Genomic DNA, 17154 nt, shown 5'->3' with positions numbered 1-17154 from the left:
ACTCGTTCATCTGATCCCATATTATGCACTCCGCAGTTTGCAAAACTACACACTATGACACATCAACACTGGTGAAATGAGACCTCCTCGATCTCAGTCCGTACACATGGCAGCAGTCTTTCAACCAAACAAAACATTCCGACCAATCATCAATTAACTCATTGTCGAATGTGGAATATAAAATAAAATAAAACTACGGTATAATGTAAAAAAGCTTATATAAGTTTTATAATAATGGAATGTAATACATAACACCGCGTTTTTAAAGCAACTGCTTTTCTTGGTTTCCGTATATGCAATGTAAATCATTTGACAAACCCATTCCGTGATCCCATAGAGATCCAACCCGTACTTTACTTCTGTCTGTGCGGCTCAGTAAAATGGCTGTATCTCGCAGAGCCTCGTGCTGGTTTGCTCCGTTCGGTGCCTATACTCTCGCTCAGTAATAGAACCCCTACAATATTGTGTGTCGGTTTTTATGCATCCTTTGGATTTAATATTACGTGTCCAATTATTTTAACATCGGAAACAGGAGAGGAAACCGGATTCGGTCCGGTGAAATGGATTGGGAATGAGTCGGGACAAAGATAAATGGTTATAAACAATTATTTATATTCAATGTTAGCGTTTGATTGTGACTGACTCGCCGAGAGGGGGTATCATGGCCGCTCAGGTCGCCAGCGCCGCCACTCTCAACACTAGCCCGCCTTCCGAACTAAAAAAACCGGATCGAGACCCAAAGGAGGATTCGGTACCGGGGGAAAAGCAACAGGAAAACAAACAATTGGGATTAGGGAGCGGATCTCCAGGTCGGGGGGATCTGCATGACGGGGCCGATGTGGGAAATGCAGGGGGAGGAGGGGAACCTGAGATGAAGAACGGGAACGGGAACCCGTCCAGGGCTAATAATAATCAGAATGATTCCATCGGATCCGAGGGGAGTAATCACCCCGGGATGGTACACCACCATGGGTCCGGTTTTCCACCACCTTCTTATGGATACAGTCAACACTACGGCCGGGCCCCTTTTCATCAACATGGCGGACAACAAAGCCCTGGCATGGCAGCTGCTACAGGTCCAGCCGTGCAGTCGAGCAACATGATGGACCCATATCAACCCAATTCGCACGACCATGGCTTTTCTAACCACCAGTTTAACAATTACAATCCATTCCCGAACAGAACTCCTTATCCTGGCCAAGGATACGGCATGAACTCCCCGCGTAATACCCAGGCTCCGGCAGCTGGGGGACAGCCAGCTAAGCAGCAACCAGCAGGAGGACCCACATCAATGGCTGCATCTTACAATAATCAAAGATATAATATGGGAAATCCACAGCCAACTTCCACCCCGACCCTAAACCAGCTCCTAACCTCCCCAAGCTCTACGCGGGTATATCCAAATTACCCATCTAGCGATTATAGTAATCAGGAAGGAGCTAGTAAGGGACCAACAGACATGGGCAATAGCGGTCAGTATGGAGGGGGCAATCCGGGTTGGCAACAAAGGACCCATCACCCGCCGCCTATGAGCCCGGGAAGTACAGGTCAACCACTAGGTAGAACCCAGGTAAAGTTAAGTTCTTCCACGGAACCTTTGTGACTGTGGTACGTATGGTGTACTCTATGTAGTTCACAACGTAGCAGGCCAGCCATTGTCTGTTGCTAGCAAATCGCTAGCAAAGACACTCTAAAATGGCTGCCTGTCGTTTTTCAAACACCACCTCATTAAAGCGTATTTAGTTAGTTAGTAAGAAACGGATCACTTTCAGGATCCATTTCTTTGATAATGCTCGTTATGAAATGGAACTTGGAACGTTCTGAGTATGAGGGCCGAATCTTGAAAGAGGTGAAAAATGCTCTAAAGGCGTGTATTCCCCAGACTTGTCCGTCTGCGGGACAGTATTCAGCGTAATGAGGTGTTATTCCATAGTACTGATATTTCTAAGTGTTAATACTGTTAACGTCAGTCATTTTGATGCAATATCGAATGTTCATATATATACTATACAATTTTTGGTCGAATAGTTGATTCGGTAAACGTAGTTTTGTGGACATAGTGTTGGAAATGCGAGACCAGTTTCCTGATGTCGCGAATTGCTAAGTGATTGGAAGTGGACTGTACTAATTCCTAAATTATGTTAATAATTTCATTTTAATGGTCACATACTGACCTAATTATTTTTAAAATGTCATTTGGCGTTTATGTTGCGAGGAACAGCTTCTGCCTCCGCATGCTGTTTGTAAACATTGGCCTAGTGATTTGAGTGACTGACTGCAGATTATTTTTCTCTGGGATTTGAATTGTGGAGGTAAAGCTCCTTCTGTCAAAGCCAGGAGACAGTTGGTCTTGGGTTGACATGCTAGCTGAGATCTGATTGGCTCTTCATCTTGTGCTTTTTGCCATGCAACAAGAGTTCATGATCAGAGTGCGCTCCCCCAAGCTCCACAAATCTAATATTACTTATACCAAACGCATTTCTACAGGTTTTGGAAATGTTCTACTTGCAATAATCTGTTTCCCCCAAATTCTTGGTAGCCTAGTATTTCTTTTTATAGACAATGTGTTTTATAAAAAGGGGAGATGGTTGTAGTTTGTTTCATTTAACAAGTTAATCGCCTTTAATGGTATTGTCACGCCCATACCTATTTTTCATTTATTGTCTCATGATCCAGCATTGCAAAAAGGTTTTATCTTAACAGCTATATAAGCTTTGTATGGAAGAAGCAGTATTTGCAATATTTGTATTTGTCATTTACCAAAGCTGGTGGAAAATGCCTGTTGCATTTTTTTAATAGTATCTTATGGATGTCTACCCTAATCTCTATGCCCCCACCCCTCAAATTTAGGGACAAATGGGAAATAATCGAATTCAAGTTGATATTGTATTATTTAGTTTTATTTGCACAATTGTTTTTTAGGCTACATCTAAAACTGGAATTGTTCTTAGTGGTTAGGAACTGCACCCTACAGTATTTTGACACAAGGTTCAAATGTTTGTAATATTGACATTTACCAGTAACAAATGTGACATGAGTGGAGCATGCTTACATTCAACACTAGGTTGGTGATGGCAGTATAAGACAGTGACGCGTTATGGGCGATGTCATCCTCCACAATGTTCTGTTAGATGGTTTTGTCCCTGAGTGACAGATGTATTCCTGAGGCTCAAGCTAGTTTTACATCCTATGGCGTTGCTGTGTGCGCATTGTGAGGTGAACATGATCTGTGCGTGTGACACCAGTAGCTGCACTATCTCGTGCCACTCCAACTGTGTGTGTGCACGAGTGTGAGACTGTAAGAATCCCCCATCCCCGCGGGCCAATCACAGAGACAGTCCAGTTGCCTCTCCCTGCCTAGGGAGGCACCACTCTGTCTTATGCAGATTAGCCATGTGCAGTTTTATTTATTTCATTTCAATTCATTATCTGGGAGCCGGGAAATGTCACAAGTCTTCTTTTTTTGCCATCCATTTCTAAAGGCCTTTGTTTGGCAGCAAGCCATCAAGTCGCTGTCCAGTGAGCACAGACAGTGGCAAATACGACAAATCCAAGCCTGTACGAACTTGATGTGGTACATTGTGTTTTTATTGGCCTGTCCACCTGATGTTATCAACTTGGAGTAATTTTTTTAACTTGTTGATTTTCAGTCTTTTTTGTTGCTTTTCTACATTGAGATTACCTTTCTGAAAGTTGGTGTTTCCGCCGTAAGAGAACAGTGCATTGGCTACTTATTCCTCCCTTTCACTTGTCATTCATTCAGAGCCAGAATATCTGCAAAAAAAGAATATGAACTTGGCCCAAAACCAAACAGGAGCACAGCTGTGATGTATTTAGGATTGGGCAGGCTGCCCTCCATTTGATATGATAGATATATATAGATATATAGCTGACTTGTGGAACTACAGTTAGGGAAGGATAAAAATCAAGTTAATGACCGTGGGAAAGAAATCCTCTACCCTCGTTCCCTTTGACCTAGTAATGCTCTTGTGTGTTCTGCAGACATGGCATCAGTCATATTTATAATTTTGATGTCCATCAGGATGACAGAATGTCTCCTTATTAGAACTTTAAGTTTTATTGCTCAATATGACTTTGCTACTTTGCTTTCTTGCATACTTGAAGAAAGCTGTTAAAATTGCTTAAGTTCCATGTTCTTCTCTTCACAATTTTTTCAAATAATCTATGGGGCATCCTATCAACCTTAACTGACCCCATTTCTTGGAATATTGTGTTCTGTCTTCTCCATAGCCCCCAGGTGCAATGGATCCAATGACGAAGATGAGGGGCCAGGCATTTGGCGGGGGCAGTCCATACTCACAACAGCCTGGGCAGGGGCCACCCCCAGGGGCCCAGCAGGGTCCTGGATACCCTGGCCAGGGCTACGGTCCCCCCGGCCCCCAAAGATACTCGGTGGGCATGCAGGGACGGCCCCCTGCGGGGATGGGGGCAATGCAGTATGGGCAACAGGTCAGTGGTGTCACCCAGTTGGGACGTATCCCACACTCTGTCCCTCTCCTCATTCAAGTTTTTATTTTATTTAGATTATTTCCCAAATTATAGAATAATAATGATGTCAGTGTTATGAACTAACACATTGAATCATGTAGTAACCTAAACTCATGTAGTAAGTCTAATCAAAATCCATTAATATAAAAAAAAGACGTCATCACATCTCTTCCTCAATGCTTCATGGTGGGAACCGCTCCTGCAGAGAGAATCTGTTTACCCACTCTTCGTCTCACACACAGCGGTTGGAAAACAAATATCTCAAATTTGGACTACTCAGACCAAAGGACAGATTTCCACTGGTCTGTTTACCATTTCTTCATGTTTTTTGCCCATGCTGATCTCTCCTTATTATTAATCGTGTCCCTCAGTACTGGTTCATTTGCAGCAATTATGTCATGAAGCCCTGATTCGCAATGTCCCCTCTGAGCAATTCATGTTTAGATGTTTCTGTTAATTGAACAATGTGAAGCATTTATTTGGACTGCAATCTGAGATGCAGTTAATTGACGGTGTCTGAGATTGGTAACTCTAATGAGGTTATTCTCTGCTGCAGGTGTAACTCAGGGTCTTCCTTTTCTGTTGCAGTCCTCATGAGACCGCTTCATCATTGCTCTTGATTGTGTTTGTGCTTGCTCTTGAAGAGACTTGATATTATCCACATTGACTGACCTTCATGTCTTAAAGTAATTCCTCTAACATATGACAAGGCCCACCTGTTAATTGAAATTAATTCCAGGTGACTACCTCATGAAGCTGGTTGAGAGAATTCACAGTGAAAAACTGTCATCAAGGCAGCAAGGGTGGCTTCTTTAAAGAATTTGCAATATGAAATGTATTTTGTGTTAAACACTTTTGGTTGCTACGTGATTTCTTGTGTTATTTCATTCTTTTGATATCTTCACTATTGTTCTACAATATGGAAAATAGTAAAACTAAGGAAATTGCCTATTTGTGTTTTTGAGTTCACAGCACAGACTGAGCTGTTCCAGACAACGGTTGGCTATGAATATGGATACCTTTATCTCTAATGTGTGCAGTGGTAGTTGTTTCTACTTTTGTTCTAATTGTGGGATCTGTGCTTGTGTACAGATGGCCTCCTATGGACAGCAGGGACCAGGAGGTTATGGCCCACAGGGCCAGGGGCCCTACTATGGCCAACAGGGCCAGCCTTCCCACCCGGGTCAGCATCAAGGGCCTTACCCCCAGACCCCTCCTGGACAGCAGGGTGGACAGAGTCCCTACCCCCAGCAGGCCCAGACGTCGGCCCCGCACTCCCAAGGCGGGCCACCCTATCAGCAGCCACCCCACTTGCCCCCCCAATCCCAGGGCCCTCAGCCGGGTCCGTCTCAAGGGCAGTCTCAGCAGCCCTACTCCCAGTCCCAGGGGCCTACCAATCTGCCTCCGCTGCAGGCAAACTCCCAGGCTTCGGCAGCCTTGCAGGCCCAGCACAGCTATCCACCGGCACAGGGCCCGCAGCAGTCCCAAACACCTGCCCAACAGCCGCCTCAGCAACCACAGGGCCAGCCGGCTTCCTATTCCCAGAATCCTCCACAACAAACTGCTCCATCACAGCAGTCAACGTACCAACGCTTCCCTCCTCCGCCTCCGCAGGTACGGGTGTATGTGTTTGCTTGCTTTTGCAATTGTCATCACCATCGTATGGTTTATTTGCATTGGATATTGGTGTTAATTGCATGAGCACTGGTTGTGAAACTTCCTCAGTAGATGGTATTAGAGCGGTATTACTGAGTATTCTCACTCTTAGGCTCTTTGTTTTCCAACTATTTCATTCTCTTTCTGCCAGGAGATGTCCCAGGACTCGTTCAGCTTGCAATCCAGTGGCCCTCCCTCCAACCCGCCGAAAAGCGGCTCGGAGGACGTCAGCATGCAAGGTCGGCCATCCAGTCTACCGGTGAGTCCTCACCCAACCTGCACAAAGGTATACTATACGTTTATACAGCCAATTACCCCCTTCCCCGGCATTCATAGCGCATTGCAAGATGTCGGCATGCGACCAGATGTTGTCCTCAGATAACAACAGCGTTTTGTGCTGTTGTACTTAATGTCTCTCCTTTATTGTGTCAAGTACGCGCATGTCCACGTGTGTTCATGTGAATGGGCACACACAGCATGTTTTTCTGAATTGTTCAGAGAAATTATATATTAAATACATATTTTGACATCACATTTAAGTAGAGCACGAGGAAGCATGTGCGTTTTTTCCCCCCTGTCTCTGTGTGAACCTGATTCACATGGCAAGGTTTGCTCGGTGCTGACTCAGCACACATCCGCTGTCGCCATGGCAACCACCAGCACTAATACTCTCTCTTTTTCCTTGACAAGATAAATAGGGACAAAAGCCTCTGGGTGTGTGTGTGAAGAGTGTGTATTTGTCACGTGTCTGGAAACCTAGTGTCAGGATGCGCGTGGAGAGTCGTTATCGTAACCTCTCGCTGTTCACTGCCCAGCCACCTAATGGCTGCCTTGTCGATTGGATTCAACCAGGCCGGCGTTTTATGACAGCGTCTCCTCACTGCAGGCACCTTCTCTCTCTCCCGGTCTTTGGTCCGCAGGATCTCTCAGGTTCCATTGATGACTTGCCCACTGGTGCGGAAGGCGCTCTAAGTCCTGGTGTGAGCACTTCAGGTGTGTCGAGCAGCCAGGGCGAGCAGAGCAACCCGGCCCAGTCTCCCTTCTCCCCCCATACCTCACCCCATCTGCCGGGCATCCGAGGGCCCTCACCATCACCTGCCGGTTCCCCCGCCAGTGCCACCACTTCACGCACAGGGCCCCTCTCACCCTCCACTATGCCAGGTGGGCCCGTCTGTATAGTTTTCCTGCACTATTTTCCCCCCTTAATGTGTGCCCATTTTTTGCAAACGAATGTGTAGATTCAAATGACATTTCTTGTTTTTCAGTGACCCAGATTCCCCCTAGACCATCAAGTGGGCAGTCTGATGGGAGTTTGCACCAAGCCATGAGTCAGTCACCCATGGCCCAGGAAAGAGGTGAATTTACTGACTTAGGACAGCCCTGTTATACAGCTCTGGAAAAAATTAAGAGACCTACATGTATGGCAGCCATTCCATTCCAGTGGCTGTTAAATTCCAACACAGGCACACCTCATTTTACTTAATGAGGTACTGAGCTGAAGTCATGCAAAGCAAGAAAAAAGCCCTTCATCAATGAGAAGCAAAGAGCCAGGCTGAAGTTTGCAAAAGACCATAAGGATTGGACCCTAAAGGAATGGAGTAAGGTCATCTTCTCTGACTAGTCAAATTTTCAGCTTTTCCCAACACCTTGTCGTCTAATGGTTAGACGGAGACCTGGAGAGGCCTACAAGCCACAGTGTCTCATACCCCCGGTGAAATTTGGTGGAGGATAGGTGATGATCTGGGGTTCCTTCAGCGAGGCAGGATTTAGGCAGATTTATCTTTGTGAAGGACCCATGAATCAAGCCAAGTACAAGGTTATCCTGAAAGAACACCTGCTTCCTTCTGCTCTTACAATGTTCCCCAACTCAGGACAATGGTCCATGCCATACAGCCAGGTCAATCAAGGTGTGGATGGAGGACCACCAGATCCAGAACCCTGTCATGGCCGGCCTAATCTCTAGACCTGAACCCCTTTGAAAACGTCTGGAATTTGATCAAGAGGAAGATGGATGGTCCCAAGCCATCAAACAAGCTACTTGAATTTTTGTGCCAGGATTGGCATAAAGTAACCCAACAGCAATGTGACAGATTGGTGGAGTGCATGCCAAGACGCATGATAGCTGTGATTTAAAAATCAGGGTTATTCCACAAAATATTGATTTCTGAACTCTTCCTTAGTTAAAACAAATTTGTTTGCTTTATTTGAGATCTGAAAACAATGCATACTTTTTTTTATTTTGACCAGTTGTTTTCTACATATAAATATTTCTATATAGAATTTGGGAGTAATTTTGTCAGTAGTTTATAGAAAACTTCATTTTACTCACATACCTATGAATTGTAAAACCAGAGAAACTGATCATTTTGCAGTGGTCTCTAAATTCTTTCTAAAGCTGTATATTGCATCCAAATAATGCAAACCTATTGTGTGTTGTATTGCTGCTACTATCAGCTTACCAACAAAATAACCGCTTGATCTGCTATGCCGCTGTTTTCAATCCCTCAGGGCTTGAATCACCCATTCATAATAATACCTTACAGGATTTAGCCAGTGTTCATTTTAAAACTGTATCAAAACTTGACCTGAGGCTGGACTCCACTTGCAGTGTAGACAGCTCCTAAGTGCTCGCCCTTGCCACTTTTTGTGGGAACCCTCATCAAAACTGGAAGCAGTTTAGATTTGCGTTTTATGTGTCTGGGATTGGTTTTTCAAAGCCTCTCATTTCAGGCTTGATATGTTGTGTATTACTATATAGTAGAATAACTAATTCATATCTCCGTTAACCATTAAATTACACATTTGAAAAGCAAGTGGTTTTGACATGGAGCACACATGTCTCTACACCATTTTTGAGGATGTCCAATTTACAAAAGCTCCCACTTTGGCCCTTAATTTAGTTTGGAGGGCATGGGTGAACAATATTCATTTGCAGAGTTGATATTCCCCACCAGTCAGTGTAAACTGTAGTCCAGTGTCTAATGGCAGTGCTGTCTGCGACATGTAATCAGCGTGACAACATGTGTTATACCCAAGCGTCATTGGACATTGCTCTTGTGAGGTGCGTTGCTTGTTAAACTCTGCCGCAAGTGAGCTAACTGATTCTCCCTCTACGCTTTTTTTGGTATGTACAATTGTTATAAATTGTATTTTAATAAAAATTAAGCCACTGTCCATCAACCTGTTGATTTCTCTGAGATTTCTAGGCTAGGTATCTGAATAAACCCTTTGTGAACACTGCCAATGTAAAAAGGGCTTTGTAAAATAAAAGCGATTGATTGGTTTTGTCATTGGGGGATTGACCTTTCCCCTCTGCCTGCCTCCTCCTGCCAGGGTTCATGCAGAGGAACCCCCAGATGCCTCCTTACGGCTCGCCCCAGTCTGCAGCAGCCCTGTCACCCCGACCATCCTCTGGGAGCCAAATCCACCCTGGGATGGGGCCTTACCAGCAGCAGAACAACTCCATGGGGGTGTACGGGCCTCAGGGTGGCCAGTATGGGCCGCAAGGTGAGTTCTAACAAGGGGGACGTGGGGGCCAAAACCATTCACTATGGAGTCCTTTGGTTTAGTTTTGTGAAGACTGTTTGGTTAGACAAGTGGGAGTTTAATTACACCGTGGAACACCAATATACATTTTAGCATTTGTTAAACTGAAATGTAATTATATTTCCCCTAAATGCCTGATAACTTGTGATTATTTAGCATGTTTCTGCCTGTTTATGATTATTCACTGCTACATTTTCACCGCAATGTAGAGTTGCCTGTTGTTATATGTCTCTGCCTTGTAGGAATTCCATTCTATCGCTCGCCCCTCCCTCTCCCAGAGCAGCTATTTTTAGCTTCAGAGAACAGTCAGCTGACGTAGCAAAGCCTCCTATCAGTAGAGCAGCCACTGACACTAGCTTCAGAGCTCAGTGTGCACAGCCTCATTGAAAAACTTCTCAACAGTATTTTGCATTAAAGCATGTCTTTCACCATTTGAAACTCAAGTAATTTTTTTTAAATGAAAGATTACATGCATTTTCAGCTTTAACTGCTGGACCACACTAGGCCAACATATAATTTTTTTGTCCCCCTGAGCAGTTTTTCTTTTGTTTTGTTATACATGTATTTTTCTAACTGTGGTTTTGCCCTTTACACTACAGGTTACCCCCGGCAACCTGGCTACAGCAACATGCCCAATGCCAACTACCCTGGCCCTGGCATAGGCAATCCTATGAACCCCATGTCTGGACAAGGAGGTCCTCCATACACAGGAATGCCCCAGGGTAGAGTTCCTCCAGGTCAGATGGGCGCACGTCCCTATGGTCCCAACATGCCCCCCATCATGGGTCCCAACATGCCGCCCAACATGGGTCCCAACATGCCACCTCAGGTGGGCTCAGGGATGTGCCCCCCCCCCGGGCTTAACAGGAAGGCCCAGGAGTCAGCCGCCATGCAGCACACCGCTACTAACTCCATGCACAGCAGGTATGCCACATCTCTTCCTATCTCCCCCTACAGCAGAGGTCCACTCTCTCTCATCCTATCATGTCCAGCAAGCTTACTCAAACCCAACTCATTCCCCAGTGAACTCTCAAACATGTAAGATTTCATTTTCACAAAGGACCTTTTTCAAAATGTGTATGCCAACCACTGGTAGTTGGTCTCGATGTTAAATTACTTAAATGTACAATGTATGGAACTTTTAAAGGGCTTTAAAAAGTTGAGTATGAGTTGTTGTGTTAACGATCAGGTCTTGCTCTACATTGAAGGTCCATTGAAGGCAGTGAGAGGAGGAATGGTTAGTGCAGCTGGAGAAAATCGATAAGGACTCAGGTAGACAGACCAAGGCAGACAAGATGTTCTCTAGCCCCCCTCTGTCACAATGAGAAATGCCAGGCTCACAACTGCCTATGCATGAAATGCATAGCATAAATCTGATTTAGTGTACTTTCCCTCTCTGCTGTCACTCCAGTCCTTATAGGTGTGCAAAGCATGGGGATTGACAGAGGTCTTGTGTGTCTGAGCCATTATACTGTCTCTATCAGCCAGACCTGAGTTCAAATATAAGGTTTTACATGCTAGATACAGTGCCATGCAAAAGTATTCAAGCCCCTGACCAATTCTCTATTTTTGCACAATTGAAAGAAATACATTGTCATTTTGATGTGTTGTGATTATTTTATTTTAAAATAATGATGCTCAAAATCTATTATTTTAAGGTGACATTGGGTTTAACTCTTTCCATTTACATTTTGCCATAACTAGGACATATTACCTTACCATTTGCCTCCTGTGAACCATTGTAGTTTTCTGGATAAATACTAGGGGTACAATGTTATCGTGTAGTCCACAGTATGGTGTGTATTAGGGATGGGATGATGGACGATTTTGGTACTCCTCACGATGGAAAATACTCATAAAATCGGGGAGAAATTCCAATAATCGTAAATTGGGATAATCCTCACATGAGTGACTTGACAAAGTTCGGCCAGTCGCTGAAATTTCCCTGACTGCTTGTTTTATTTCACAAGTTGTGCGTACATCTCATTTCACATTGTACAACACCACTAAAAATCCTCTGCAATGTGTAGTCAATGAAGCCAAATGGCTCTGCTAGCATAAATAGTAGAATATTGTCAATTCCAATAAAAATCTTAATGAAATGTCGTTCTGAGTTGGGGTTATATTGTAATGATATAAAGAATAAACTAGTTTTCCAATTCCTTTACAACAGTACTAGTCTCACCACTACTCTTACTGGGGTAAAGCACCGGTGGAAGTAGTCTACAAAAAAATCTTCTAATCACATCTCCACTTCCCGAAAATACCTGTCCATTCCTTTACCATGTGAAATTAGCAGTTGAAAGTGTTGAGCTCAAACAAACCAATGATACACTAGAAGACTTGCAGCTATGATGCATGCAGCAAAAACCTGTTAACAAACTTTGTAGGAAGTATTAATACAATATACATTATACATACCTCATTTGATTTTTGTAATTATAATTTTGTGGGCTAATATTTAACGCTTTCCTACTGAAAGTGACAGGAGAAGACAAATTGAATATAATTTGCGCGGGCCCAAATAACATTGACCATCTACTTGATCTGCACAATACATGATGCGCACGACATAACCGGGGGCTGTTATAATGAATTATAAAGTTATGAAGAATCGGCACATCAAATAGGCCTATCGTTAGCTAATAAGGCACACAAAATGCGCACGGAAGTTAGTGCGCCCACTGGTCATTACCAGTAAGAAATCTATTTTCACATCTGATCTGCGGAGGAGTGACTTGAAAAAGCTCTTGCCAGTCACTGAAGTATTCCTGACTACTTGTTTTATTTAACTGGTGGAGCTCATATCTCACTAATTGTATAGATTTTACCCAAAGAACTTTCTCAACTCTCCATTGCAAGAATGCAATCTTAAATTAGGAAAATATCCATTATTTCCATCAGCCTATTATCCGTATTTTCCCGGAGGATGAGCAAGAATAAACGTCTTGGAACTACTTGAATGTGCTTCTGTCCGCCAAGAAAGTGTCCTAAGGTCGAGGTCTTCCTGGGATCACAACATTTTATGTCTGCCGATCTGTGTCTGTGACGTTTTTATCCGATACCCAAAACATCCGTCTGATTTTATTTTTTGTCAAATCAATACCCAATCCAACTTATCTTAAGTCGGCCATATCCAATCCGAAATATGCCAGGGATGATTGATAATCAGATCTTAGTTTTTGTCAGATAATTAGGATAACAGAGTACAAATTTGTCCGAAAGTCAAAAAGGCTGCATTAAGTCCGCTAAATTGTTTTAACCTGTCTTGCAGTGGCCATTGATGTTGCACCTGCATTTTATATTATCGCTGGACATGCCTATTTTAAAATGTGGAGCCATGTTTGGATTTTCGTTTATTTTTTGAATAGGAGTTTTAGCACGAATTAAGCCTGCTGTGTGTGTGTGTGTGTGTGTGTGTGTGTGTGTGTGTGTGTGTGTGTGGTGTGTGTGTGTGTGGTGTGTGTGTGTGTGTGTGTGTGTGTGTGTGTGTGTGTGTGTGTGTGTGTGGTGTGTGTGTGTGGTGTGTGTGTGTGGTGTGTGTGTGGTGTGTGTGTGTGGTGTGTGTGTGTGGTGTGTGTGGTGTGTGTGTGTGGTGTGTGTGGTGTGTGTGTGTGGTGTGTGTGTGTGTGTGTGGTGTGTGTGTGTGGTGTGTGTGTGTGGGGTGGGTGTGTGGGGTGGGTGTGTGGGGTGGGTGTGTGGGGTGGGTGTGTGGGGTGGGTGTGTGGGGTGGGTGTGGGGTGTGTGTGTGTGTGTGGTGTGTGTGTGTGTGTGGTGGGTGTGTGGGGTGTGGTGTGTGTGGTGGGGGGGGGTGTGTGTGACAGTAGGCTAATTAGAATGGAGCTCCCCAAGAGTTACGGGGCTTCTATATTATCATCACCTCACACAAAGTCAACCGTGTTTTAGGCTATGCATTGCGATGGGGAATGATAGAAAGAATAAACTTGTTTTCCAATTCCTGTAGGCCTTCAAGTCTAACCACTACACTTAGTAGCTTATAAAAAAAGATTCCGATCATGTCTCCACTTCCCGCTATATGCAAATACCTGTCCATTGCATTACCGCAGAAAATAAGCTGTTGAAACAAAGTTGAGCTCAAACAAAACCAATGATAATTATCCTAGAAGACATGCAGCTATATGAGATGCATGCAAAAAAAATACTGTTAAACTGGACACTTTAGAAAATATGAATAGGATGTACATTGTTATGCATATCTTTCTAATTATAATTCTGTTCATATTGTAGGCCAATTTATTTTTATTTAGAATTTATTTTTACTGAAACTGACAGAAGACAAATATAATATAATTTTCGCAGGCCAAAATAACATTGTCGATCTGTATGATCTGCAAATTACATGATGCGCCCAACATAACGGGGAGCTATTATAGTGAATTATAATATTATTATAAAGAATCAACACATCAAATAGGCACATATAATGCGCACAGAAGTGCATGCACCCACAGGTCAGTACTGGTAAGATATGAAATCTGTTTTCACCCCTGATCCTCAGATAACTGACTTAAAATCTCTTGCCAGTCACCAAAGTGTTCCTGACCACTTGTTATATTTATCTGGTGGAGCACATATATCAATATATTTTTTATTATTATTCAACTTTATTTTTATTGAACAAGTACAGTACAACAAAATGCAGTTAGCATCTAACAAGAAGTGTGAATAGAAGAGGGCAGAAAATGTGCTTGTATTAAGTATAATGTATGTTGCAGATGTGCAATATATAGATGTGCAATGAAGGCAAATGTAGTACAAATGGCAATACTAAATGCCCCAACATCCTCTGTAATGTATTGTCAAATATAGCTGGCAACCATACGCATTTACATGTTATTATAGTATTAGTTAATTATTAAAAACCTTGTTTAATATTATTTTACTGTAATGTCTTTTTAAATGCACAAGAACAATATTTATGTAATGGAAGAATATCCGATCAACCGTTTTGAGCTAGAAACCAGAGTTGTTGTTGGGATTGTTATTAATCTGGATAATTTTTTGCCAGAATAATCATGGCGTGAAATTCTCATATCGTCCTTCCCCTAGTGTGTATTTAGGGCAGTGACAATCACTGCAACCCCGCGGTCATGTGATGCCTCATAACTGTATTATCGCGAACATTTTATTTTGCCTGTGAAAGTTACAAGAGTTAATATGTTGTGTGATATGAATTATAAATCATACAGTATCTCACAAAAGTGAGTCCACCCATCACATTTATGCTAATATTTGATTATGTTTTCATGTGACCACACTGAGGAAATGACACTATGCTGCAATGTAAAGCAGTAAGTGAACAGCTTGTATAACAGTGTCAATTTGCTGTCCCCTCAAAATAACTCAACACACAGCCATTAATGTCTAAACTGCTGGCAACAAAAGTGAGTACACCTTTAAGTGAAAATGTCCAAATTGGGCCCAATTACCCATTTTTCCTCTCTGGTGTCATGTGACTCGTTAGTTTTATAAGATATCAGGTGTTAATGGGGAGCAGGTGTGTTAAATTTGGTTATCGTTCTCACACTCCCTCATACTGGTCACTGGAAGTTCAACATGGCACCTCATGGCAAAGAACTCTCTGAGGATCTGAAAAAATGAATTATTGCTCTACATGAAGATGGCATAGGCTATAAGAAGATTGCCAAGACCCTGAAACTGAGCTGCAGCATGGTGGCCAATACCATACAGCGGTTTAACAAGACAGGTTCCACTCAACAGGCCTCTCCATGGTCAATCAAAGAAGTTAAGTGCACGTGCTCAGCGTCATATTCAGAGGTTGTCTTTGGGAAATAGACGTATGAGTGCTGCCATCATTGCTGCTGAGGATGAAGGGGTTGAGGGGGTCAGCCTGTCAGTGCTCAGACCATACGCCGCACACTACATCAAATTGGTCTGCATGGCTGTCATCCCAGAAGGAAGCCTCTTCTAAAGATGATGCACAAGAAAGCCTGCAAAAAGAACTGTAGCACTGGGGAGCTGCAGTTCATTGCGGAAACCATGAAAACCAACTTGTACTGTGACATACTGAAGCAGAGCATGATCCCCTCCCTTTGGAGACTGGGCCGCAGGGCAGGATTCCAACATAACCCCAAACATACCTCCAAGACGACCACTGCCTTGCTAAAGAAGCTGAGGGTAAAGATGATGGACTGGCCAAGCATGTCTCCAGACCTAAACCCTATTGAGCATCTGTGGGGCATCCTCAAACGGAAGGTAGAGGAGCGCAAGGTCTCTAACATCTGCCAGCTCTGTGATGTCATCATGGAGGAGTGGAAGAGGACTCCAATGGCAACCTGTGAAGCTCTGGTTAACTCCATGCCCAAGCTGGTTAAGGCAGTGCTGCAAAATAACAGTGGTCACTAGGGTTGCACGATATTGGAAATAACTGACATTGTGATATTTAGATTTTCTGATATATATTGCGATATCAAAAAATATAGGATGTCTTCAGAAAGAGCTTTGGCCATCAACCTGACAGTATGTAGCCTTCGTTCTTCCCCAGCCCCATCCTCTACAATAGAAATGTATGAAACTCATGAACATTTTTATATTTCATAACAGGTTGCTACATATAATGTAATATGTATCAGTAATAGTATAGCAATAGCAACAGTAGTAAAATAGAATGCACAATTGGGCTTAACTTATCAACTGCAAGATGCAGTCTGTGGCCAAAGCACTGCAATCTGGTCCACTTGTTCAGGTGCAGCCCTCACCCTGTTTGCAGCATTGTCTGTTGTAATACAGACTAGACGACTCATCTAGGCCCCAATCAGCTAAAGCTTCTCTCATCCCTGTTGTGATGTTTTCACTTGTATAATCCTCTGGGAAAATGCAGTTTGCAAACTGCGACTTTTCAGGTGGTAGTCCTCATTAATAAAGTGTACAGTCAGACTTGTGTAGGGCTCCATTGTCCGGCTGGACCACAAGTTTGTTGTTGCTGTATAATATTCCACTTGTGACAGCGCTTTCATCTTGTGCCTTGCATTTCTCGTGCAGCTCTGGGATGGCAGCTTGAGAAAAATTGTTGCGTGATGGCATTACGTACCGCTTGTCAAGCGACCGGATAATGTTTTTAAAACCCTCTTTGGTAACCGTGTTAATTGGTACCATGTCTTTGGCAACGTGAAATGTTATTGAATCTGTGATTTCTCACTGCCGTTTGGAACCTTTCTCATATGATGTAATATTGGCAAATGCATCCGAAATAGATTTTTGCTTTAGACTGCATTGAGATTCATTTGCACGTGTCGTACGAAGATTTGTGGTGCCGCCTTAAATCATCGAACAAATTGGTCGTGTTGTGGCAACAATTGTAAGGCACTCTCGACAAACTACCTGTTTTTGGTCAACATCATCCTGTCTGTAGTCAAAATATTTCCATGTAATTGACAATGCATTTCTTTCTGCAACCAAATT

The 17154-nt window shown here is 43.3% G+C and overlaps 1 protein-coding gene across 3 annotated transcripts in view; it reads left to right on the top strand.

Annotated features, from left to right (window-relative positions):
- Positions 1–360: 360 nt before the first annotated feature.
- The window catches only part of arid1aa (AT rich interactive domain 1Aa (SWI-like)), a 43167-nt gene continuing 26373 nt past the window's right edge, over positions 361–17154 (top strand). For 2 of the 3 annotated variants that reach the window (XM_010867090.5, XM_010867089.5), the window contains exons 1-8: positions 361–1570; positions 4252–4470; positions 5602–6123; positions 6317–6451; positions 7086–7326; positions 7431–7520; positions 9499–9672; positions 10311–10635. In XM_010867090.5, the coding sequence (XP_010865392.2) occupies positions 662–1570; positions 4252–4470; positions 5602–6123; positions 6317–6451; positions 7086–7326; positions 7431–7520; positions 9499–9672; positions 10311–10635 (2615 nt within the window). In that variant the 5' untranslated portion in view covers positions 361–661. The remainder of the gene's footprint in view (positions 1571–4251; positions 4471–5601; positions 6124–6316; positions 6452–7085; positions 7327–7430; positions 7521–9498; positions 9673–10310; positions 10636–17154) is intronic. The other variant, XM_010867091.5, reaches the window with a different exon arrangement.

This window comes from Esox lucius, chromosome 20 (assembly GCF_011004845.1).
Source record: "Esox lucius isolate fEsoLuc1 chromosome 20, fEsoLuc1.pri, whole genome shotgun sequence".
Lineage (NCBI taxonomy): Eukaryota > Metazoa > Chordata > Actinopteri > Esociformes > Esocidae > Esox > Esox lucius.
This window is presented reverse-complemented; position numbering and strand designations above follow the sequence as displayed.